This window comes from Papaver somniferum, unplaced genomic scaffold, assembly GCF_003573695.1.
Source record: "Papaver somniferum cultivar HN1 unplaced genomic scaffold, ASM357369v1 unplaced-scaffold_132, whole genome shotgun sequence".
Lineage (NCBI taxonomy): Eukaryota > Viridiplantae > Streptophyta > Magnoliopsida > Ranunculales > Papaveraceae > Papaver > Papaver somniferum.
The window spans coordinates 22124678-22147491 of record NW_020622381.1 but is presented as its reverse complement, the minus strand read 5'-3'; the positions used below and the strand labels follow the sequence as shown (position 1 = coordinate 22147491).

At 35.1% G+C, this 22814-nt stretch overlaps 2 protein-coding genes across 2 annotated transcripts in view; both read left to right on the top strand.

Moving 5' to 3' along the window:
• LOC113332915 overlaps positions 1-21095 on the top strand; it is an 86579-nt gene extending 65484 nt beyond the window's left edge. The window contains exons 2-9 of the mRNA XM_026579415.1: positions 17409-17625; positions 17716-17965; positions 18117-18330; positions 18406-18741; positions 18927-19075; positions 19196-20144; positions 20277-20492; positions 20584-21095. Of these exons, the coding sequence (XP_026435200.1) occupies positions 17409-17625; positions 17716-17965; positions 18117-18330; positions 18406-18741; positions 18927-19075; positions 19196-20144; positions 20277-20492; positions 20584-21095 (2843 nt within the window). The remainder of the gene's footprint in view (positions 1-17408; positions 17626-17715; positions 17966-18116; positions 18331-18405; positions 18742-18926; positions 19076-19195; positions 20145-20276; positions 20493-20583) is intronic.
• A 362-nt stretch (positions 21096-21457) lies between these two features.
• LOC113332914 lies at positions 21458-22606 on the top strand. Its single transcript, XM_026579414.1, has one exon. The coding sequence runs from the start codon at positions 21458-21460 to the stop codon at positions 22604-22606; it is 1149 nt and encodes a 382-aa protein (XP_026435199.1).
• Positions 22607-22814: the final 208 nt, after the last annotated feature.

Here is a 22814-nt window from a genome sequence, read left to right as displayed (position 1 = left end):
ATCCAGACTGACTTGTCAAAATCTTCATCTGATGAATCTGTCTCAGATTGATCATCTTTAGAGATATCCACTTTTTTACTCTTATCAAGTAATTTAGTGTCTTTTTGTGCTTTGAACGCAACATCCTTAGTTTTGAATGAATGTTCGTGATCAAAGATATTAAGCTTCCCAACCAGCGTATTTCTGGAGAGATTATCAAGGTTATTTCCCTCAACGATGGCATGCTTCTTAAAATCGTATCTGGATGGCAGCGATCTGAGAATTTTCATCACAATATCCTTTTTCAGGGATAGTCTTACCCAATGCAAAGGATGCATTAACAATTTCAGACACTTTGTGATTAAACTCATCAAATGTTTCTTCATCTGCCATACGAAGGTTTTCCCAATTGGAATTAAGGTTTTGAAGCCTAGCTTCCTTTTCACTGGAGTTACCTTCGAATACAATTTCTAAGATATCCCACGCATCTTTAGACCTCGTGCAGTTTGACACATGGTGCTGAAGATTTGGGGTAACGGCATGTGTAATGGCATTCAAACCGTCGGAATTTTGCTTTGCAGTATTTATCTCGGCAGGGGTGTATTCACCAATAGTCTTGGGAACGTTTACATCTCCAATTTCCACGACGGGAGCATTATAGCCATTAACAACATATACCCATGATTGAAAATCACGTGCTTGAAGAAAATCTCGCATATAAATTTTCAACCATAAGTAATTAGAGCCATCGAAGACTGGTGGTACGTTAATTGAGATAACACCTCTGTCCATAGAGTTAGATCACTACAAACACAGACTTGTAAGGTCTTAAACGTGTTTGCCTACTCCGATACCAATTGAAAAAGTGGGGGTACAAAAACCACACCCAATATTTCGCTTAGAAATCTGTATGGACAAACTCCAATATACTTTCTAGAGAATAACTAGACAGTCATACTCAATCTAGATAAAAGTATATCAAAGATTTTATATCTCTATCTCTCGATTTGATATATACTCAAGCAAATATAAATTTGCGAGTCTTTATCAAATACTAGAGATATAACTTGGATGGTACCAAAGACCAATATCCAAGTGTCAATCAATTTAAATCAACAACCAAAAGGTTGGATATTCTAATTGATTGAACAACGCACAACCTGTGATATTTCAATTATATAACAAAATATAATGCGAAAAAGAAATAACACAGACACCAGAATTTTGTTAACGAGGAAACCGCAAATACAGAAAAACCCCGGGACCTAGTTCAGATTGAACACACACTGTATTAAGCCGCTACAAACACTAGCCTACTCCAAATAACTTCGGTCTGGACTGTAGTTGAACCGCAATCAATCTCACATTGATCCAAGGTACAGTTATGCTCCTACGTCTCTGATCCCAGCAGGATGCTACGTACTTGATTCCCTTAGCTGATCTCACCCACAACTAAGAGTTGCTACGACTCAAAGTCGAAGACTTTAATAAACAAATCTGTATCACACAGAAAAGTCTACGGTAATAGATAAATCCGTCTCCCACGAATATACCTACGAGTTTTGTTCCATCTTTTGATAAATCAAGGTGAACAGGAACCAATTTATAAACTGGACTTATATTCCCGAAGAACAGCCTAGTATTATCAATCACCTCATAATATTCCTAATCGACGCAGCGAAAAAACATTTTGTGGAATCACAAATGATGAGACGAAGTGTTTGTGATTACTTTTCTATCTTTCCTATCGGAGATATAAATCTCGAGCCAATTATTACAATTGTACTCGTAACGATAGAATATGCAAGATCAGATCACTCAACTACAAGAAAAGTAGTATCAGTCTGGCTTCACAATCCCAATGAAGTCTTTTAAGTCGTTAACCTGGTTTTAAAATAAGAAACTAAAGGTTAAAGGAGAATCGACTCTAACTATGCAACTAGTATCACACGTAAGGTGTGGGGATTAGGTTTCCCAGTTTCTAGAATTCTCCTTTATATAGTCTTTCAAATCAGGGTTTGCAATCAATGTTAGCTTGGTAGCAAATCATTCATTATCACCGTTAGATGAAAACCTGATTAGATTCAAGCTAATATTTCTCAACCGTTGGATCGAAAACTGAGCTTGTTACACACAAATGAAATGTCCAATTTTGGGTTTATGTAACCGTTCCCAAACATTAACATTTGTTGGTTCAACAATAGTTAACCAAATGGTTAGCCATATGATCACTCTCATATCCACCATATTCTTCTTCACCATAACTAGTTCAAATGACTCAAATGAGCTAGTTAAAGAGTTGTTCAATTGCTTAAATCTTATGTAACTACACAAGACACAATCGAAGCAAAAACGGTTTGATTCACTCGAATCAGTTCATGAACTTTATAACCACGATTTGCAAAATCATTCCTTAGTTTATATAAACATGAGTTCAAGAACAACCGATTTTAGATATAACTTGCTCAAGTTCGTGGACTGGGTTCGCGGACTTAAGCTCACGGAAGGAGTTCACAAACTCCAGCAGAAATTCTCGGGTCGAGAACTTCCGCCAGTTCGCGGACTTGGCTCACGCCACATTCCGTTTCTCTTGATCAACATAGTTCGCAAACTTTGGTTCAAGGAATAAGGACTTATACATATATGTGTTTCCACAACAATGCTTATATCCTACCAATGGTTATGTAATATAAACTCTCATTTCAATCATTGAAATATTCTCATAGGACGTTATATAGCCGTTATTCATAGACCATTTTTCGTCAGAGCAATTTCCAAAGTGATTGAAACATAACATGACATTCGTCACTAGGTAAAGATGAATTTGGCAAAAGCGAAAGCTTACCAACACATATTTCGAGAAATAGATAGACGAGTTACACTCGGCTCGAAATAGCAAATGTGTATAATGAAAGTCTATATATCAAAACGACTTTTGTCTCAAGAGTACGAGATAGAGTAGATAGACTTTTGAGTGACAGATAAGTTCAAGTATCCAGATACCTTTTAGTCGATGAAGATCCACCAGTTCCTTGAGTAGTCCTTCGTCTTGTATGATGATTTCCATGGAGTCTTGAGCTCAACTACACTTTCTATCCTAGTCTGAGACCTTTAGCTATATAGGCTAGAAATCAAGACTTATAGTTTTGATCAATAACATTGAAAAACATGCTTGAGATAGCAACGCATGCGAGTTCGACCGAGCAATGATCTAACAAGCATCCATACCCCTTCTACCAAAAGCCCTAGAATTCCCTTCTTTCCAATATGCCACAAAATAACATAATTCAGAGTATTACAGTATCCATTTTCCTCCTATTCATAACTACTCCATATAAATCTTCAAAATGTTGAATAACATTGTCAGAAACATTCCACTTTAAGTGAAAGGAATCTAAAAAATGCCCATACATCTTATCACCATACTCATACTGCAAAAAGAATGATCAACAACCTCTTTTTATTTCATGCAAATACTACAAAAACTACTTTGTACATTAACTCCTCTGTGCCTTAACATACTTAAAATAGGCAATGATCTATAATAATAAGCTCATAACATGAAACTAACTTTTGGTGGAATTCCCTTTCTCCAGATATACTTTTCAAAAACACAATTATTCATATCTTCATTTTGAATCTCATAGTATTTATGAACTGTGAAAGGCTCCAACATTGATATAGTATCCTCTTTGTTCACTAGAATCGGGTTAGGACCAAGCTCATTAAAGAGTAAGTTTCATTCCAGTTGCTCATAAGCAAATCCTTCTTGATTTGAAACAAAGTCTTCCTCGTTCTATCATATCTTCAATGCAAGCATTTTTCTGACAACAAGCTTTATATATAGTAGGGCATCTATCTTTAAGAGGACCATTTGTTATCATTCTTATACCTTATGCGTTTGTGATTCTTCAACTGAAACACAAAGTGATCATGTAGAAACTGAGTAGCCTTCAAAATAGTTTTTCATATACCCCTGCCATGTGGTTTAACATCATCTCCAAGAATCAAAACTTCTTCAGAATTTTGGATTTTTTTTTTGCACAACCTTTCTCTATAGTGCTTGCTTCTCCCTTGAATACCTCCAGATCCATTTTTCTATTAATTGTTTGCTGGTATTTCTCATATTCTTCACGCACAAATTAACCTCCCTTCTTCTTAAATTTTCATATCTTCAACCAAGAGACCAAACATATTTTTTTATTATTCTCAGAAGAATCTCACAAGAAATTCCTCATCAATCTAGCCATATTTAACTCCACATTATCCAGAAAGTCAATAAGAGATAAGAAATAAATTAGTAAGCTGGATGCTCTTTATTAAAACCAACCTACCTGCTTTGTCAAAAAAATCTTCTTCCATATAGCCAATTTCATTTTCAACCTTTGTATCACCTCATCCCAAAATGAAGTACTTATAAGAGTTTCCCCCATAGGCAATCTCAAGATGTTTGCTCAATTTTACATCCTAACTCCATAGTTAACTCCTCAATGATATGATCAACACCAATACTAATCCTTGAACTTTTCTCCAAATTCAGCTTCAATACAGTGATCATTTCAAAAGTAGTAAGAGTCAAACGCAATTTCCTAAGTTCATCTACATTTGTATTAATGAATAACAAAGTTCTTAGAGCATTGCTTGGTTGAACCCACCAAGCGTTGGTATGTCAAGTTTGGTTGTCATATTAAAGTATCAAAATTCAATTAGAGTCGCTTGATTAATTTTTCTAGAGTCAACTTCGTTTAGGTTAGACTAGCAAGTCTAGGAATGTTGAGACATACAAGTATTACTCTGAAGAACGTGAAGACGTATCGACTACAACGAAGACATCATCCTTCAACTTGAGGTTAGTGATACTGACTTGACTTGTTTCCATTCCTATCGTTTCTTTCAAGTTATTTAAGATTGAAAACATAACATGTGAATTTATATATATGATACTCTAGTAGTAGACTTGGTCATATTAGTATGATCAAAGTGTCAAGGAAATATAATGAATTACGAAGTACATCGTTTATCATTTGAACTTCGTAAATGCGACATCGACATAATCTATGTAACTTTTTACTTGATTGTATATTGAGTATAGGTGTGATTTCATCCTAAGAAACTATGTATCATTATATAAGTTTAAAATAAGTACATATACGAACTTGCTTCGTAATAGAAAAGAAATCAATAGGTGTTTTGGTCCAGTTTTCTATGAAGATATTTTGGATAACTAATTCGAACCTAAGGTTGGAAATCAGGTAGAACCGATCTTAACTTATGTTGAGATTCAAGGTAGAACCGATCCATACTTATCTTAAGATACTTAGTAGAACCGATCCTAGCTTTTGTTGGGAGTCATGGAAGAACCGATCCCTACCTATGTTTGGAGACTTGGTAGAACCGATCCTAATCTATGTTGGAAGTCATGTTAGAACCGTTCCCAAGAGCAAAACCAATTTTCAACATTCACATACCACTTTACGGTTTTGAGTGAGTTTGGAGTTAGGGTTTGCCAAATAGGAAAGTTTAAGATGTCAACATAATTTGAACATGTATATAATTCTTATCATTGATTGTTCAAAGATATTCCTTGATACTCAAGGTGATCCCAAACTGAAATATTAAGAATCTTTTAATTAATATTTTTGACTTATATGTTTTTGATTTTCCAGGTATCAAAACATAACTCTAGAAAAGATATATTAGTTAAGTGTCAAACTAATTTTAGATATTTTCTAAAGAGAGATTTCAGAATTACATGTTGAATATTAGTTGGAAACATGAAAACCGAAATAAGGTACTTTATTGCATATCTTGAGAATCTTTCGGTTTTGAAATTTTCTTGTTGTCCAAACAACCCTGATCTATAAATACTAAAGTTTCTTCTTCTTACAAACTATCCTTATCCAGGCAAATTTCATTGTTTCCGGCGAAGTCGACTACTAGTATTACATGTAATACAATACTGGAGAGGAAAGTACCTTAATTATGCGAAATCTCTTACTTACACTCATTTAAAGACTTCTCTGGGATCAAAAAGATCTAGAAAGTATCGTTGTTGGGAAACTAGACAAGAGCATTGTTATTTAGTTTTCGATTATTAATTTGATTGACTAGCGGTTGTTGAAACTTTAATTGCACCTAGTTTGATTATTCTTGAGATCCTTCTCTTCTGACATAAGGTCACTCAAACTAGATCAAAGTATCGACGGGATCTTCAGAAAAAAAAATTTGATCTATAGACAACTTGTGATCATCCATTATTAATATACTCTGTTATTTACGTGATCGATCATAAATGGAATCAAGTTTGTGGTGTGCATGTACAATTGAAGATTTGAAGACAAGAAGATTTTTCTGATTGGTTTCACATCTTGTGATATTACTTTAGACACACATCTTGATTGGATGGGATCCGACTAAGATCTGATTTATCTTTGATAGATTTGATCAAGTGGTCGTATAGATCGTCAACTATCATTTGGTGGTATTCTTCAGTATCTGAATCTCATATTTGTAAATCTAGATCTGAATATTTCGGATCTTAATTGATCTTACCCGACAAAGGAGTTTACTTGTTTGAACAGAAGAGCCTTTGTCAAAACTCAACATATCTTTTCTTAAAAATTGATAGAGGATTTACCAAACAGCTTTGTTCCTTTACCGTTTGGAATACGATCAAAAGGTGTTGAGTGCTTAAGACTTTAATTGGTAAAGAAACTCAAGGTAGTGATTTCTGAAAATGCGGGGGTACCAAAATACACCACCAACTTTTCGTTGGGCAACCTATATAGACTAAACTCAATTACAATTCCGAGAGTTACAACTTAATGAATCTCAATCAGGAATTATATAAAGAGTTTATATCTCTTTTTCTCACAATTAATATGTAAACGGAGACAAGTATGTGAACCTGATTATACCATGAGATTACTTGGATGATTCCAAAGATCAATATCCAAGATCAATTAAGTCATATCCAAAAATTACGATGGGCGTATCTACTTTGATTGATTTACGTACAACCTGTGATATTTCAATTATAAAGATAAAAAGTATAATGTGGAAAAAGAAGTAACATAGACACCAGAAGTTTTGTTAATGAGGAAACCGCAAATGCCGAAAAACCCCGGGACTTTGTCCAGATTTGAACACCAAACTATATTAAGCCACTACAGACTCTAGCATACTATCATAACTTCAGACTGGAATGTAGTTGAGACCGAATTCACCGTCACAGTAATTCACTTACAGTCGCGCTCCTTACGCCTCTTGAATCTCGCAAGACTTTGCGCAATTGATTCCCTTAGCTGACATCCTTTACAACCTAAGAGTTGTTTCAACTCAATTGAAGACTTTAAACCAATCTGCCTTCCACAAATAATCTTATATTTGATTTTCGTTTTGATCAAAAGATCAAGGTTAGATAAGAAATCGTTTGCAATATAGACTAAGTCTAGCATACCTCAAAATTTTATTTCAACAAAAAATCGTTATAGAGGAATACACATGTGGAATTACAAAGTCTGAGACGAAGAAAATTTGCGATTTATATCTATCTTGCTTGATCGGATTGAGACTCAACAATCAGTAGCAAGATCGGGATACACAAACTATCAAGATAAAGATAACCGGACCTGGCTTCACAAATCCCTAAGCGAAGTCTTTTTAGTCGCTAAACCTAAAAAGGTTTACAGGAGAAAGCGATTCTAGTTTACTATCAGGACACACAATAAAAGTGTCGGGGATTCAAAGATACCAGCTGCTTGAGGTTCTCCTTATATAGACTTTGAAAACAAAGGATGCTTTAGAGTTAAGATAAGGTAGCTTTGGAATCAAGCAATCAATATCTACCATTAGATGAATCTGTGATTTGAAATTAACACAAAAAAAAATATACACTCTGGTTAGGATAGACCATAACCGAACCGTGTACGATGAATTGACGAACTATAAGCTTAATCATTTTCATATAAAACTTTAAGAATTTAATCTTGAGTCACTGCCATAGGTTAATGTGGTCAAATATGCCTAGATATGTTTTTATAGAGAGTTGTTCAAATGTCGATTATCTCATAGAAATAATTCTGATGCATATGAAAATATTCGACAAGGTAAGTACGTGTACCTGTTACGTGTACTTACTAGTTCGTGATTTATTTGTCATGGTAGGTGTACCGGGTTTGTATACCCTTAAGACAAAAAGAGTTCAGGAATTCACAGAACTTTTTTGGTATGCATACTAGGTATGTGTACCATCCTGAGTTCATGAGTCACAGAATGTTTTTAGTTTGCATACTGGGTATGCGTATCCAAAATTCGTTTCTGAACTATAGCTACGCCGGTACGTGTACTGGGTACATGTACTGCGGCTCTGGACCTATAACAGTTTGCCCAGTATGTAAGCTGATACATGTACTGTCCTGTATTCAGATTTATAATAGTTCTACATCTCTCTAATAATCAATTTTAAACATTCCCGAATAACATCAACGACACATATCACTGTTCCAGGCTATTTTCAAATGACTAACTTGAATCATAATTTAGGTCATAAACAACAAATTGTTCTTAACCAAATTCATCAAGTTTGAACAAATGTTCTTAAGCTTAGTCAACATATTTCGAGAATAATTAATCAAGATAAACTTGGCTCGAAATTTTTGTTGTGCATGTAAAGTCCATTTTATTCATGCAACATAGTCTCATAGATAGAAATGTGAAAACTTGATTAATATGTGGTTCAGTCTTCACTTACCTTTTGTTGATGAAGTTCTCCAAAAGCTTCGTTTGATCTTCGCCTTCAAACGGTAGAACGCAATGATGTCTGGTACTCAATTACACACTTTTATCTTAATCCGAGACTTGATTAATTATAGACTAGAAATTAAGATATAGTTTTGATCAACTAAATTTGACAACAAGCTTGATATTGCAACACTTGTGAGTTCAACCGAGCAATGCTCTAAAAATTTCTATCTCGCGTGCGTTAGCCAGATGAGTTGAGGCACACGGATACTGTGCGAACTAATTAGTAACTAGGGGTTGATTCCTTGGTCTCATTTATACGAAGTTGGCTTCGTTCTTTGTATAGAAGCTTAGTTCTGAGAGTATTCAAAACTGGACTAGGTCCCGGGATTTTTCAGCAATTACGGTTTCCTCGTTAACAAAATCTGGTTGTGTGATTTACTTTTACATTCCTCAATTATAATTGTTTTAGAATAATTAAATGTAAATACACTAGTACGTTAATCCAAGATACTTTATTGTGATCCTATAATATATCGGTTTCATACTGTAACTATTATCAAGTGTATACCTTGTTGTCGTATTGTCTCGACTTTTTCCGTTGATGATAACACTTGGTATCGGGCTTATAGGTTGAAACGTAAAGATTGTGGTGTTCTTGGGTACCCTCGTCATTTCAATAGTGTCACAAATCCTCCCTCTATTACCTGAAATCCATGAATTTAATTCCTAACACTACCATCATATATCAACTTTGATAAAACCCTATGACCAACAAAAATGAGAATGGGAACAAAGAGAAGAGATAATGCACAATTAATACATGATATCCAATTTGAACCAAACCCATGCTTTTCCAAAATACACAAAAGAATTTTCCATCTCACATTGGCAAAAGCCTTCTCCATATCTATTTTGCACACCACTCCAGGAATTTCAGATATCATCCTGGCATCAATGCATTATTCACTAACAATTAACAAAACATCTAAAATTTGCTTGTTTTTGACTAAAGCAGCCTGAAAATCAGATATCAAGTTATACATAACCATCTTCAATCAACCGGCCAACACTTTAGATTTTATCTTATAAGCAATACCCTAAAGACCAAAAGGTCTAATATTATTGGGAGAGTAAGAATTAGGGGTGTCAATGGACAAAAATCCATCGAATTTTGACCATACCGATAAGGTTAAGGTTAAGGGTTATCGGAATTCCGATATCCGATAACATCCGGCGAAATCCAAAAATCCCAATTCGATAAGGTTAAGGTTAAGTTGTCGGGTATCGTATTTTTTTTCTCCGATAAAATCCGGTAACTGGGAAAAAAACTTAAAACTATAGTTTTTTGTTTTTTTGAGTTCAAAATGTTCAGTGAAAAGTACAAACCAACACAAGCACAATGTTTAGAGTTTACTGACTTTACTCCAAGTCTAGTGAATGCAAAACAAAGTACACAAAAGCAAAGAAAGTACACAACAACAAAGCCAAAAAAAAAAAAACAACAACAAAGGCTAACAATGTCAACACTCAACACTGACCAGGATAGCGAGGATCTTGCTTGGCTGCCTGGTTTGGATGTTGCATCATTGCATAAACTTCAGTCCATGATTTCCATATCTGGATTTACAGACAATCACTTAAAAAGAAAATTGAAGAAACAAAAAAACAATTCACAAACAGTTGTGTCATGCCAAGCAGTAAACATTAAATGATAACATACAACTATGGTTGCATGTATAACATAACTGGTCTGACATTCAAAGGATATGATGAGCAGAGATAGTAATACTGGAAAAGCGGGGGTCTAACAACCACACCCAATATTTCTCTTAGCAATCTGTATGGACTAACTCCAATATACTTTTAAGAGAATCAACTAGACAGTCAGACTCAATCTTAATAAAAATTATATCAAGGAGTTATATCTCAATTTCTCGATTCAATACTTACTCAAGAAAATACAAATTTGCGAGTCTAATTGAACACAAGACTTGAATGGTAGCAAAGACCAATGTTCAAGTATCAATCAATTTCAATCAACAACCAAAGATTGGATTTACCAATTGATCGATTCAACGCATAACCTGTGATATTTCAATTATATAACAAAATATAATGAGGAAAAGAAATAACACAGACACCAGAAGTTTTGTTAACGAGGAAACCAAAAATGCAGAAAAATCCCGGGACCTGGTCCAGATTGAACACACACTGTATTAAGCCGCTACAGACACTATCCTACTACAAACTAAATTCGGTCTGGAATATAGTTGAACCCCAATCAATCTCACACTGATCCAAGGTACAGTTGCGCTCCTTACGTCTCTGATATCACCAGGATACTACGCACTTGATTCCCTTAGCTGATCTCACCCACAACTAACAGTTGCTACGACCCAAAGTCGAAGACTTTAATAAGCAAATATGTATCACACAGAAAAGTCTACAAGAATAGATAAATCTGTCTCCCACAGAAATACCTACGAGTTTTGTTCCGTCTTTTGATAAATCAAGGTGAACATGAACCAATCGATAACCCGGACTTATATTCCCGAAAAACAGCCTAGAATTATCAATCACCTCACAATAATCTTAATCGACTAGCGAAACAAGATATTGCGGGATCACAAACGATGATACGAAGATGTTTGTGACTACTTTTCTATCTTGCCTAGCGGAGAAATTAATCTCAAGCCAATCTTACGATTGTACTCAAATACGATAGAAACAACAAGATCAGATCATGCAACTACAGAGAAAATTGTTGGGGCTGGCTTCACAATCCCAATGAAGTCTTCAAGTCGTTAACCTACAGGGTCTCGATAGAAACCTAAGATTAAAGGAGAATCGACTCTAGCTTATACAACTAGTATCACACAGGAGGTGTGGGGATTAGGTTTCCCAGTTGCTAGAGTTCTCCTTTATATAGTCTTCAAATCAAAGTTTGCAATCAATGCTACCTTGGTAACAAAGCTAGATGAAAACCTGATTAGATTCAAGCTAATATCTTTCAACCGTTATATCGAATATTAGCTTGGTATACAAACATTAAAAGTAACTTCATTTAGGTTTGAGTAACCGTACCTAAACGTGTACAAGTCGTTGGTTCAACGGTAGTTAACCATAGGTTAGCCATATGAGCACTTTCATATCAACCTTATTCTTATTTACCACAACTAGTTCAAATTGGTGGAGCATTGCTCGGTCGAACTCGCATGCGTTGCTATCTCAAGCATGTTTGTCAATGTTAGTGATCAAAACTATAAGTCTTGATTTCTAGTCTACTATAGATAAGGTCTCAGACTAGGATAGAAAGTGTGATTGAGATCAAGAACTCCATAACAATCATCATACAAGACGAAGGACTACTCAAGGAACTGGCGGATCTTCATCGACTAAAAGGTATGTGGAGACTTGAACTTATCTATCACTCAAAAGTCTATTTATCTCATATCTTGAGACAAAAGTCGTTTTGCTATATAGACTTAGATTATACACATTTGCTATTTCGAGCCGAGTTTATCTCGCCTATCTATTTATCGAAATATGTGTTGGTAAGCTTTTGCTTTATCCAAGTTCATCTTTACCTAGTGATGAAATTCGTGACAAGTTTCAATCACTTTGAAAATTGCTTACTTTGACGAAAAATAGTTTGTGAATAACAACTATAGAATATCAACGTCCTCTAAGAACGTTTCAAATGATTGAAATAAGAGTTTAGATAAATAACCATTGGAGGATATAAGCATTGTTATGGAAACACATATATGTATAAGTCCTTATTCCTTGAACCGAAGTTTGCGAACTTTGTTGATCAAGAGAACCGGAATAGTGGCGTGAGCCAAGTTCGCGAACTCAGTCCGCAAACTCAGTCCGCGAACTGGAGGAAGTTCTCGACCCGAGAAATTCTGCTGGAGTTTGTGAACTCCGTCCGGGAACTTAAGTCCGCGAACCCAGTACGCGAACTTGAGTAGGTAATATCTAAAAACGATGTTTGTGAACTTATTCTTATATAAACTAAGGAATGCAAACTGCAAACCGTGGCCATATAGTTCATGAACCGATTTGAGTGAATCAAATCGTTTTTGCTTAAATTGTGTCTTGTATAGTTACATAAGATTTCCTTGCAATTTAACAACTCTCTAACTAGTTCATTTGAGTCACTTGAACTAGTTATGGTGAAGAAGAATATGGTTGATATGAAAGTGATCATATGGCTAACCATTTGGTTGACTATTATTGAACCAACAAATGTACAAGTTTGGGTACGGTTATACAAGCCTAGAAACGTGCATTTCATTTGTGTGTAATAAGCTAGTTTTCGATCTAACGGTTAAAAGATATTAGCTTGAATCTAATCAGGTTTTCATCTAACGATGAATATTGAATTCTTTTTTACCAAGCTAACATTGATTGCAAACCCTGATTTGAAAGACTATATAAGGGATAACTCTAGCAACTGGGAAACCTAATCCCTACACCTTCTGTGTGATACTAGTTGTGCTAAGATAGAGTCGATTCTCCTTTAACCTTTGGTTTCTTCTTCTAAACCAGGTTAACGACTTAAAGACTTCATTGGGATTGTGAAGCCAGACCGATACTACTTTCTTGTAGTTGTGTGATCTGATCTTGTTGTTTCTATCATACGAGTACAATTGTAATAATTGGCTTGAGATTGATATCTCTGATAGGCAAGATATAAAAGAAATCACAAACACTTCGTCTCATCGTTTGTGATTCCGCAATATCTTTTTTCGCTGCGTCGATTAAGATTATTGTGAGGTGATTGATAATACTAGGCTGTTCTTCGGGAATATAAGTTTGGTTTATCAATTGGTTCTTGTTCACCTTGATTTATCAAGAGACGGAACAAAACTCGTAGGTATATTCGTGGGAGACGGATTTATCTATTACCGTAGACTTTTCTGTGTGATACAGATTTGTTTATTAAAGTCTTCGACTTTGGGTCGTAGAAACTCTTAGTTGTGGGCGAGATCATCTAAGGGAATCAAGTACGTAACATCCTGCTGGGATCAGAGACGTAGGAGCATAACTGTACCTTGGATCAGTGTGAGATTGATTGGGGTTCAACTACAGTCCAGACCGAAGTTAATTTGGAGTAGGCTAGTGTCTGTAGCGGCTTAATACAGTGTGTGTTCAATCTAGACTAGATCCCGGGGTTTTTTTGCATTTGCCGTTTCCTCGTTGAAAAAATTCTGGTGTCTATGTTATTTCTTTTCCGCATTATATTTTGTTATATAATTGAAATATCACAGGTTGTGCGTTGTTCAATTAATTAGAACATTAAACCTTTTGGTTGTTGATTTAAATTGATTGACACTTGGATATTGGTCTTTGGTACCATCCAAGTTATCTCTCTAGTATTTGATAAAGACTCGCAGATTTCTATTTGCTTGAGTATATCAAATCGAGAGATAGAGATATAAACTCTTTGATATACTTTTTATCTAGATTGAGTCTGACTGTCTAGTTGATTCTCTAAAAAGTATATTGGAGTTTGTCCATACATATTGCTAAGCGAAATATTGGGTGTAGTTGTTGTACCCCCACTTTTTCAATTGGTATCAGAGTAGGCAAACACGTTTAATACCTTACAAGTCTGTGTTTGTAGCGATCTGACTCTATGGACAGAGATGATATTTCAATTAACGTACCACCAGTCTTCGATGGCTCTAATTACTTATGGTGGAAAATTGCTATGCGAGCTTTTCTTCAAGCACATGATTTTCAATCATGGGTATATATTGTTAATAGCTATAATGCTCCCATCTTGGAAGTTGGAGATGTAAACGTTCCCAAGGATATTGGTGAATACACCCTTGCCGAGATAAATATTTCAAAGCAAAATTCCGACGATTTGAATGCCATTATACATGCCATTACCCCAAATCTTCTGCACCATGTGTCAAACTGCACGAGGTCTAAAGATGTGTGGGATATCTTAGAAACCGTATTCGAAGGTAACTCTAGTGAAAAGGAAGCTAGGATTCAAAACGTTAATTCCGACTGGGAAAACCTTCGTATGGCAGATGAAGATACATTTGATGAGTTCAATCATAGAGAGTCTGAAATTGTTAATACATCTTTTGCATTGGGTACGACTATTCCTGAAAAGGACATTGTGATGAAATTTCTCAGATCGCTGCCATATAAATACGAATCTAAGAAGCATGCCTTCGTTGAGGGAAATAACCTAGATAATCTCTCCAGAAATACACTGGCCGGGAAACTTAAGATCTTTGATCACGAACATTCATCCAAAACTAAGGATGTTGCGTTCAAAGCACAAAAGGACACTAAATTACTTGATAAGAGTAAAAAAGTGTATATCTCTGAAGATGACCACTCTGAGACAGATTCATCAGATGAAGATCTTGACGAGTCAGTCTCGATGATCGCAAGACAGTTTAAGGATCTTCTGTTGAACAGAAGTAAACGGTTCTCCAGAGATAAGCCTAAAGCATCAGTTAAACCTCATAATTGTATTCCTCCTAAAAACAGGGAAAAGATGAAACTGATGATGAGGATATGCCTCAGTGCTTTAAGTGTAAAGGATTTGGTCATTTTGCAAACGAGTGCCAAATCGTAGAAAATACAATGGGAATAAAGGTCTTGCTGCAACTCGTGATGAAATATCTGACAATTATGATTCTAATGAAGATGAGAAATCCAGTGTTGCACTTCTTGGTAAAAATATTGATTTTGATAACTGTAGCAATAGATACATCAGTCTCGATATTCTTTCAGAAGAAAACCCAACTAATCTGGAAGCAAAAATTGACCCATTTCTTGGAAACTATGTTTGTAATGTTTCAGGTTCCACCATGTGTCTAGCTGCGTGCACATCTCAGAAGCCTGACTTTTATCCCAGTTTGACGTTCTCATATTGTTCTCTAAAGGGTCATGAACTTTCAAGGTGTTACAAGTACAAACACCAATTGAGGCACGTCAACAAACTTCAACGAAGAGTAAATCAATTAGCAAATAAGCTTAAACTTTCTCGGAAGACCGATGAGGTATGTAGGATTTTATCTTCGTCTAAGAAGTTAGTTTCCAAGGATAAACCAAGACCATTAGAGAAGAAAGTATGGTCGAGTCGTTTTGATAGACAAAGGTCTGTGGATTCCTCTCAAGAGGAAAATGGTGGACAAATTGTTGTTCACCACAACGCAACTTGATTGTGTTGTTTTGGAAATCTTGTCTCATGTGCCTGATCAAAAGGGACAATGATTTTGTACCTCTCGGGCTTTAGGAAAAGTTTTTTCTTTCTTTTTCTTAGTTTTGTTCTTCCCTGTCTATCAACAAAGGAGGGTTATTATCGACAATTCTACTCTTTATAGGGTTGTGAGTTGGACGTGTACGAACCTGTTTAAAGGTTTCGAAACCCTACATTCCTTTTTCCTTCCTCAAAACCTCTTTTTATCTCAAGACTACTTGTTGAGTTCAATTTGTGATTTCCTCTCACAAACCCATACATATGGATACTCCAAGCGTGATGTCTTCTGATGGAAAAGATGTTAATATGATTGTTAAGCCATCAATCATGAAGGAAAAAGAGAAATCTCCGTTATCTCCTACCTTGAAAAGAAAGAGAAGGAATGTGAGGAAGCCAAGAGCCGTTCCTTCAAACTCTCAGAAGTTTTCTGATGTTCTTGAAGAGTTGAAAGAGATGCGAAAGGAGATTCAAAAAATAAATGCTTTTGTGTATAAGACTCATGAGATTCAGAAGGACCTGGTTCGACATCATCAGCCAAGAAGGTTTATTGATATAAATTCCCACCTTAATGAACCTTATGTCCCAGTGGTTGTTAACGACAAGGAGTTCGGGGACGATAAAGAATTCTTCAAAGGTCTAATTGCCTAGTAAGTCTTCTATTTTCTTGTTTTTTTAGAAGAATAACTAGAGTTTGGAATAGCCATTATTGTGATTACACATAGCTATGTCCAACATTTTCATCTTCATGTTTTTAGATTTATTGGTTTAAATTCTAAATTTGTTTGGAAGATGATTTTTGTAGTATTAATCTTTATGGGTTTATATATTGCAATATTGTTATGGGATATGTGTGTTTGCATCCGTGAACTATGATTGTCCCATACCTTGTCAAAAGTAAAGTCTTTCGTATGTCGATATCCATGTATTGATAAAAGAATGAATGGACTTTTGACAAATACAAAAGTTAAGCCTATTATGTCAAAATATTGATGAAAGATAGGTTAAAATCTTTTGTTTGCAAGGATTATGTCTATTGAATGTCGTTATGCGAATAGTGATGGAAAATAGAATGAATCCTTGTGTATTCCGCAGTATTGATCTTCCCTGATCCATATTTTATGTATTACTGTGAGGCTCCGTGAAGTGTCTTATGTTGAGCACTAAACGACCAAGTTGATTATTTTTATGATTAGCTTAGTTGTTGTTCCGCGAGATACTTTATGTTGAGCATATTCAACTAAATTAATCATCTTGTCTGGTTATTTAGTTGTTGCTCCGTAGACAATTAAATTGACTCGGCGCTCTGAGACTCGGTGTAAATCGGCGATAGACTCGGCGAATTTTTCTTCCCATTTTTCGATCTAAGAACTTCTCAAACAATTATTCAGGTGTTGTTGTTTGATTAATTTTCTTTTCTTTGATTAATGATTAACTTTCATTAATCCAGGTGGTTTTAAAATAGATTCTGTTCCTAAAACACCTGGTAATGAAGTTCGTCATCATGATAATTTAGGTTTTAACAATGAATTGAATTCACAAAAGGTTCCTTATATTGAACTTCCTGATGATTTATTTGAAGAAGGTTTAAATCCATGGAAGTTTTCACTAATTGGAAGATTAGATTTACAGCATATCAAATTTGTAGATGCTGCTATTATTTTACGGCAACAATGGAAACTCGTTGGAGATTGTAAACTCATTCCACTGTGAAGAGGTTTTTTCACTATTAAGTTGGATAATGAAACTGATCGTAGATTCATCAAATCAAGTCAATGGGAAGTTCTAAATCAGGTGTTACAAGTAAGAAATTGGATTTCTAATTTTAGACCATCAAAGCAAAGTACATCTAAAGCTCAAGTCTGGGTTCGTTTTCCTGGTTTGGGTTTAGAATTCTGCAAGGAAAAAATTCTTTTTACTATCTATAAAGAGATTGGTACTCCCATTAAGATTGATACTGCTACTGCTAAATATGAAGTTGAGTATTACACAAATGTGTTGGTTGAGGTGGATTTCGCTCAATCAATTCCCAACAAAATATGGATTGGTAAAAAAATATGGAGGTTTCTTTCAGGACATTTCCATTCATGTTCTTCCTAAATATTGTCATCATTGTAAGATTGTAGGACATTCAACTGTAAATTGTCGAAATGAGCAGAACAAAAGGTCTTCTGAATGCAAAGCTTCACCAAAGCCTAGAGCTAGTGTTAAGATTCCTCAAACACCTTTTGACATTTGTGATAGGACAATGGTTGAAAGTTCTGCATCAAAGGTACAAACTAGTACTTCTAACTCAGTTATTCAGTCTAATTCAGAAGAAAATTCAGTTGTTTTAAATATTGCTACTCCAGTTTCTCATCCACCTTCTAGTGGTCCAACAAATTCTGTAGTAGGAGGGAGATTTAATGCATTGAACAATTCTAATGATAAGTAAAATGATATTGTAGAAGAACCAACTGTTGTAGTTGAATTATATCCTTCAAAATTACTTCAAATTGCAGAGGTGACTGAACTGGAAAATAGCGTGGTGAAATTTATTGATGCTGGTTCAGGGAAAGTAACAACAGAGCCAGTTCCTTTCACATCTTGGTCTTCAGTGGTTAAGACAACCTCAGGGATTAAAAATGTTAATGAAGGTGCAAAAAAATTTCATCAGTCTGGTGCACAACTTCCATGGCACAAAAGTAATAATGAAGAAGTTAAAACTGTGGTTCAAGGCAATGCTTCTAGTGAGAAGACTATAAATCCTGTAACAAAGAAATACAACTTTAGAAGAAATGATGGTAAGTGAAGTCCAAAAAACCTCCAAATCAAAACCTGAAGATTATTTTTTGGAACTTAAGAGGCCTTAGAAGACTAAGGGCTCAGCAGAAGTTACATTCTTTAGTTACTCAATTCAATCCAGTTCTAGTTTGGGTTGCAGAACCAAAAATTAAGTGCTCTCCTTCTTTTTGTAGGAATCTACCAGGTATGCAATCCATGGTAATTCATAATGAAGTTAATAATCATAAGGGTAATATTTGGCTTTTTTGGAGTAGCTCCATTGCTACTCCTTCTGTTGTCTCTATCTCTAGTCAGATGATAACTGTGGTTGTAGGAGATGTGTTGGTGTCTGCGGTTCATGCACATGTCAATGTTGTTAAAAGAAGATATTTGTGGTCTGAAATGCAACTCATCAGTTAACTTAAAAAACCTTGGGCTATTTTAGGTAATTTCAATGTTGTTTTATGAATTGAGGAAAAAGTTGGTGGTAGAGCACCTTCAAGGATATCTATGACTGATTTTAATGACTGCGTCAATTCATGTGAACTTCTTCAAGCTCCTAAGATTGTCCTAGATTTCTCTTGGTCCAATTGTCAGCAAGGCAGTCAAAGAATACTATGTAATCTAGATAGATCTGTATTTAATATGCAATGGTTACAAATGTTTGGAGACTGGGGTTATAAAGTAGGACTCAGAGTTGCATCAGATCATGCATCATTGCTGGGAGGTTGTGCAAGTGTGCCAAAGCCAGAAAATGCTCCTTTAAGGTTTCAGAAAATGTGGCTAGAACACCCTACTTTTATGGAAGTGGTGAAAAACAGTTGGGCAGAGGAAATTCATGGTGATGCTCCTTATATTTTCATGACAAAGTTAAAACATCTCAAGCATATTCTTAAAGAATGGAATTGGAAAGTTTTTGGTGATGTGAAATTAAAAATCCAAGAAGCAGAAGACAATGTTAAAGCAAAAATGATACATTCTGATGCTCGTCCTCATAATGAACAAGCTTTGGAAGACTTAGTTGCAGCTCAAAATGAATTTAATTCAAGGGAAGTACAATATAATACGATGCTCAAGCAAAAATACAGAATTAAATGGGTCAAAGAGGGTTCAGCAAATACAAATTTCTTTCATACTAATATCAAAATTAGGAAAACAAGAAATTCTATTTTGGAGTTGGAAGATGATAATGGCAACTTGATTTCAGATCAAAAAAAGATAGCTGATACTCTAGTTGACTTCTTTGAAAAAAGATATCAATATCAAGAAGTTGAAGTTAATGATTCTATTCTTGAATCAATTCCAAAATTAATAACTGAAAATGATCAATTTATGCTAGAAGTCATTCCAGAAGCAGATGAGATTAAAGCAGCAGTATTTGAAATGGATGGAGATAGTGCTCCTGGTCCTGATAGCTTTTCAGGTATATTTTATCAAGCATGCTGGAATATAACTCAAGATGATTTTGTCAATGTTGTGCAATATTGTTGGAGAAGAAAATATATTCCAAAAGGTCTCAATTCCAATTTTCTGTTTTTATTACCTAAATGTCAAGGTGCTAAGCAGCCTAATCAGTTTAGACCTATTGGCTTGAGTAACTTTAGTTTTAAAGTTTTCACCAAAATCTTATCTATGAGAATGGCCAGCTTGATGAAAAAATTAGTATCTCCACAACAAGTGGCATATATCAAAGGCAGAAGAATTCATGAGAAGGTACTCTTAGCATCTAAGCTAGTAAATGAAATGAAAAAAGAAGAGGAGGGGAGGAAATGTCAGCCTAAAACTTGATATCACTCAAGCTTATGATTCAGTAAGATGGTTTTTCTTATTCAAAGTGCTTCAACAATATGGATTTTCTATAGCTTGGTGTGATTGGTTAAAAGAACTGTTATCTTCTGCAAAAATCTCTGTTATGGTCAATGAAGGACCAAATTGCTTTTTCTCAATGCACAGAGGTTTAAAGCAGGGTGACCCATTGTCTCCCATTCTTTTTGTTTTGATGGAGGAGGTTTTGAGCAAAAAATTACAAAATATGGTGGAGAAGAATAAATTACAACCAATGGTAATAAGGAATGGTATTGCTCTTACTCACCTCTTATTTGCTGATGATGTTTCCATATTTTGTAATGGTTCAAAAAAGAATTCACAAAATCTGTTACTTTTCCTTGAAGATTATCAAACATGCTCTGGTCAAGTATTTAACAGACTTAAAAGTAAATGTTTTATTGATGGCTGCTCAATTGTGCAAAAGAATCAAATTTCAAATACCTTGCAGATAGATTTAACTTCATTTCCAGATAAATACTTGGGGGTGATTATTCATTCAGGAAGAATTAAAACAGCTACTGTATGGCCCATGGTTGAAATGATGTAAGACTATTTGGCAGTTTGGAAAGGTAAGCTCCTATCTTTCCATGATAGACTGGTTCTAACCAAGTTTGTTCTGAGTAGTATTCCAATATATAATATGGCTGTATACAAATGGCCATGCTCTGTAATTAAGGAATGTGAAAAAATAATGAGGAACTTTCTTTGGTCTGGTGATGGAGAAACTAGAAAGTTTACAACCATTTCTTGGAAAAGGGTTTGTACTCCTTTTGATGAAGGAGGTTTGGGTATTAGAAGACTTTCTAATCTCAACAAGGAACTATTAATGAAGATTATGTGGAATCTCTTAAATTCTAAGGAAGAATGGGCAAAGTTTTTTGCAGCTAAATTCAAAGATAAGAATGGGAAATGGATATCTCAATGGAAACTTTCTTCAGTGTGGCCAGGTTTAAAATGGGCATGGCAATCACTCAAAAAAAAATCAGATGGATTATTGGTACTGGACATCATATCTCAGTTTGGTTTGACACTTGGGTTGGTGATAGTCCTATAATTGAATTTATTGGTTTCACTAATTATGTCAAAAATAATATTCAAATGAAAGTAAAGGATTTATTACAGAATGGTAGATGGAAGATTCATGTTGAATTACAAAGTTATATCAATTATCCATTACTTATTGTAAGTGGTGCTCAAGATTCAGTCATCTGGTGTGGTGACATAAAGGGTAACTTCTCCACAACATCAGCAGTAAATGGCATCATATTCAAACAACCAAAACTCCATTGGCCTGTACAAATTTGGAAGCAGTTTCTTCACCCTGGAATTACTAGTAATATCTGGAAAATTCGGCAGGGGGTGTTTGTGGATGATCAAAAAAGAGTGACTCAGGGTTATTCTATGGTTTCCATGTGTTGTGTCTGCAACCAAGAGCAAGATAGTATGGAACATCTTTTATGGTTCTGCAGCTTCAGTCTTAAAATCTGGCAATGGCTAGGTAACATCTTTCACTTCTCCATTCCTTCATCATTTGATAACATTTTTCAATTGGCAAAACACTACAAGTCCATTGTCAAAGAAATCTGGATCACAGATGCTCTTTCCATAATAAGGGAACTGTGGTTTATGAAAAATATAATACTTTTTTATAATGCAAAGCCAAATGAAAACTCATTTAAGAGCAGAATTCTAAACTCAGATTATCATGGAGGTTTTAGAATGAAGGGGACCAGATGGAATCAAGACTATGACACAATTATCCTCAAATTCTTCCATTTAGATCCTAGAAGAACTAAATTTACAACTCTTAAAGACTGTTTCTGGGTCAATCCTGCAAAAGGTTTTGTATTGTTTTGTTGTGATGGTTCTGCAGTAGGAAATCCTGGATTGGAAGGTTTTGGAATTATTGCAAGAGACCATGAATGCAGAGTCCTTGGTACTATATCAGGTGGTCTAGGGGTTGCTACAAATTATATAGCTGAGGCTCTGGATGTTATATGGGCATTAGAATGGGCAGTGAAACTTCATTGTGACAACATCATTATTAGATCAGATTAAAAATTAGTGATTGAAGATTTCAAGAAGGAAACAGTGCCTTGGTGTTTCAAAGCAAGATGGCTTAATGCCAAACAATTCTTATCTCAAGTACATTATGAACATTGCTATAGAGAGGTAAATTTGTCAGCTGATGGTTTAGCCAAAAAAGGAGTAACATTGCAGCCAGGAGAAATATTACATCATACTGGAAGGCCTTCTCACCTAATCC

Coding starts and splice junctions, on each gene's coding strand:
- LOC113332914 (XM_026579414.1), top strand. CDS start 21,458: ATGGATATCTCAATGGAAACTTTCTTCAGTGTGGCCAGGTTTAAAATG.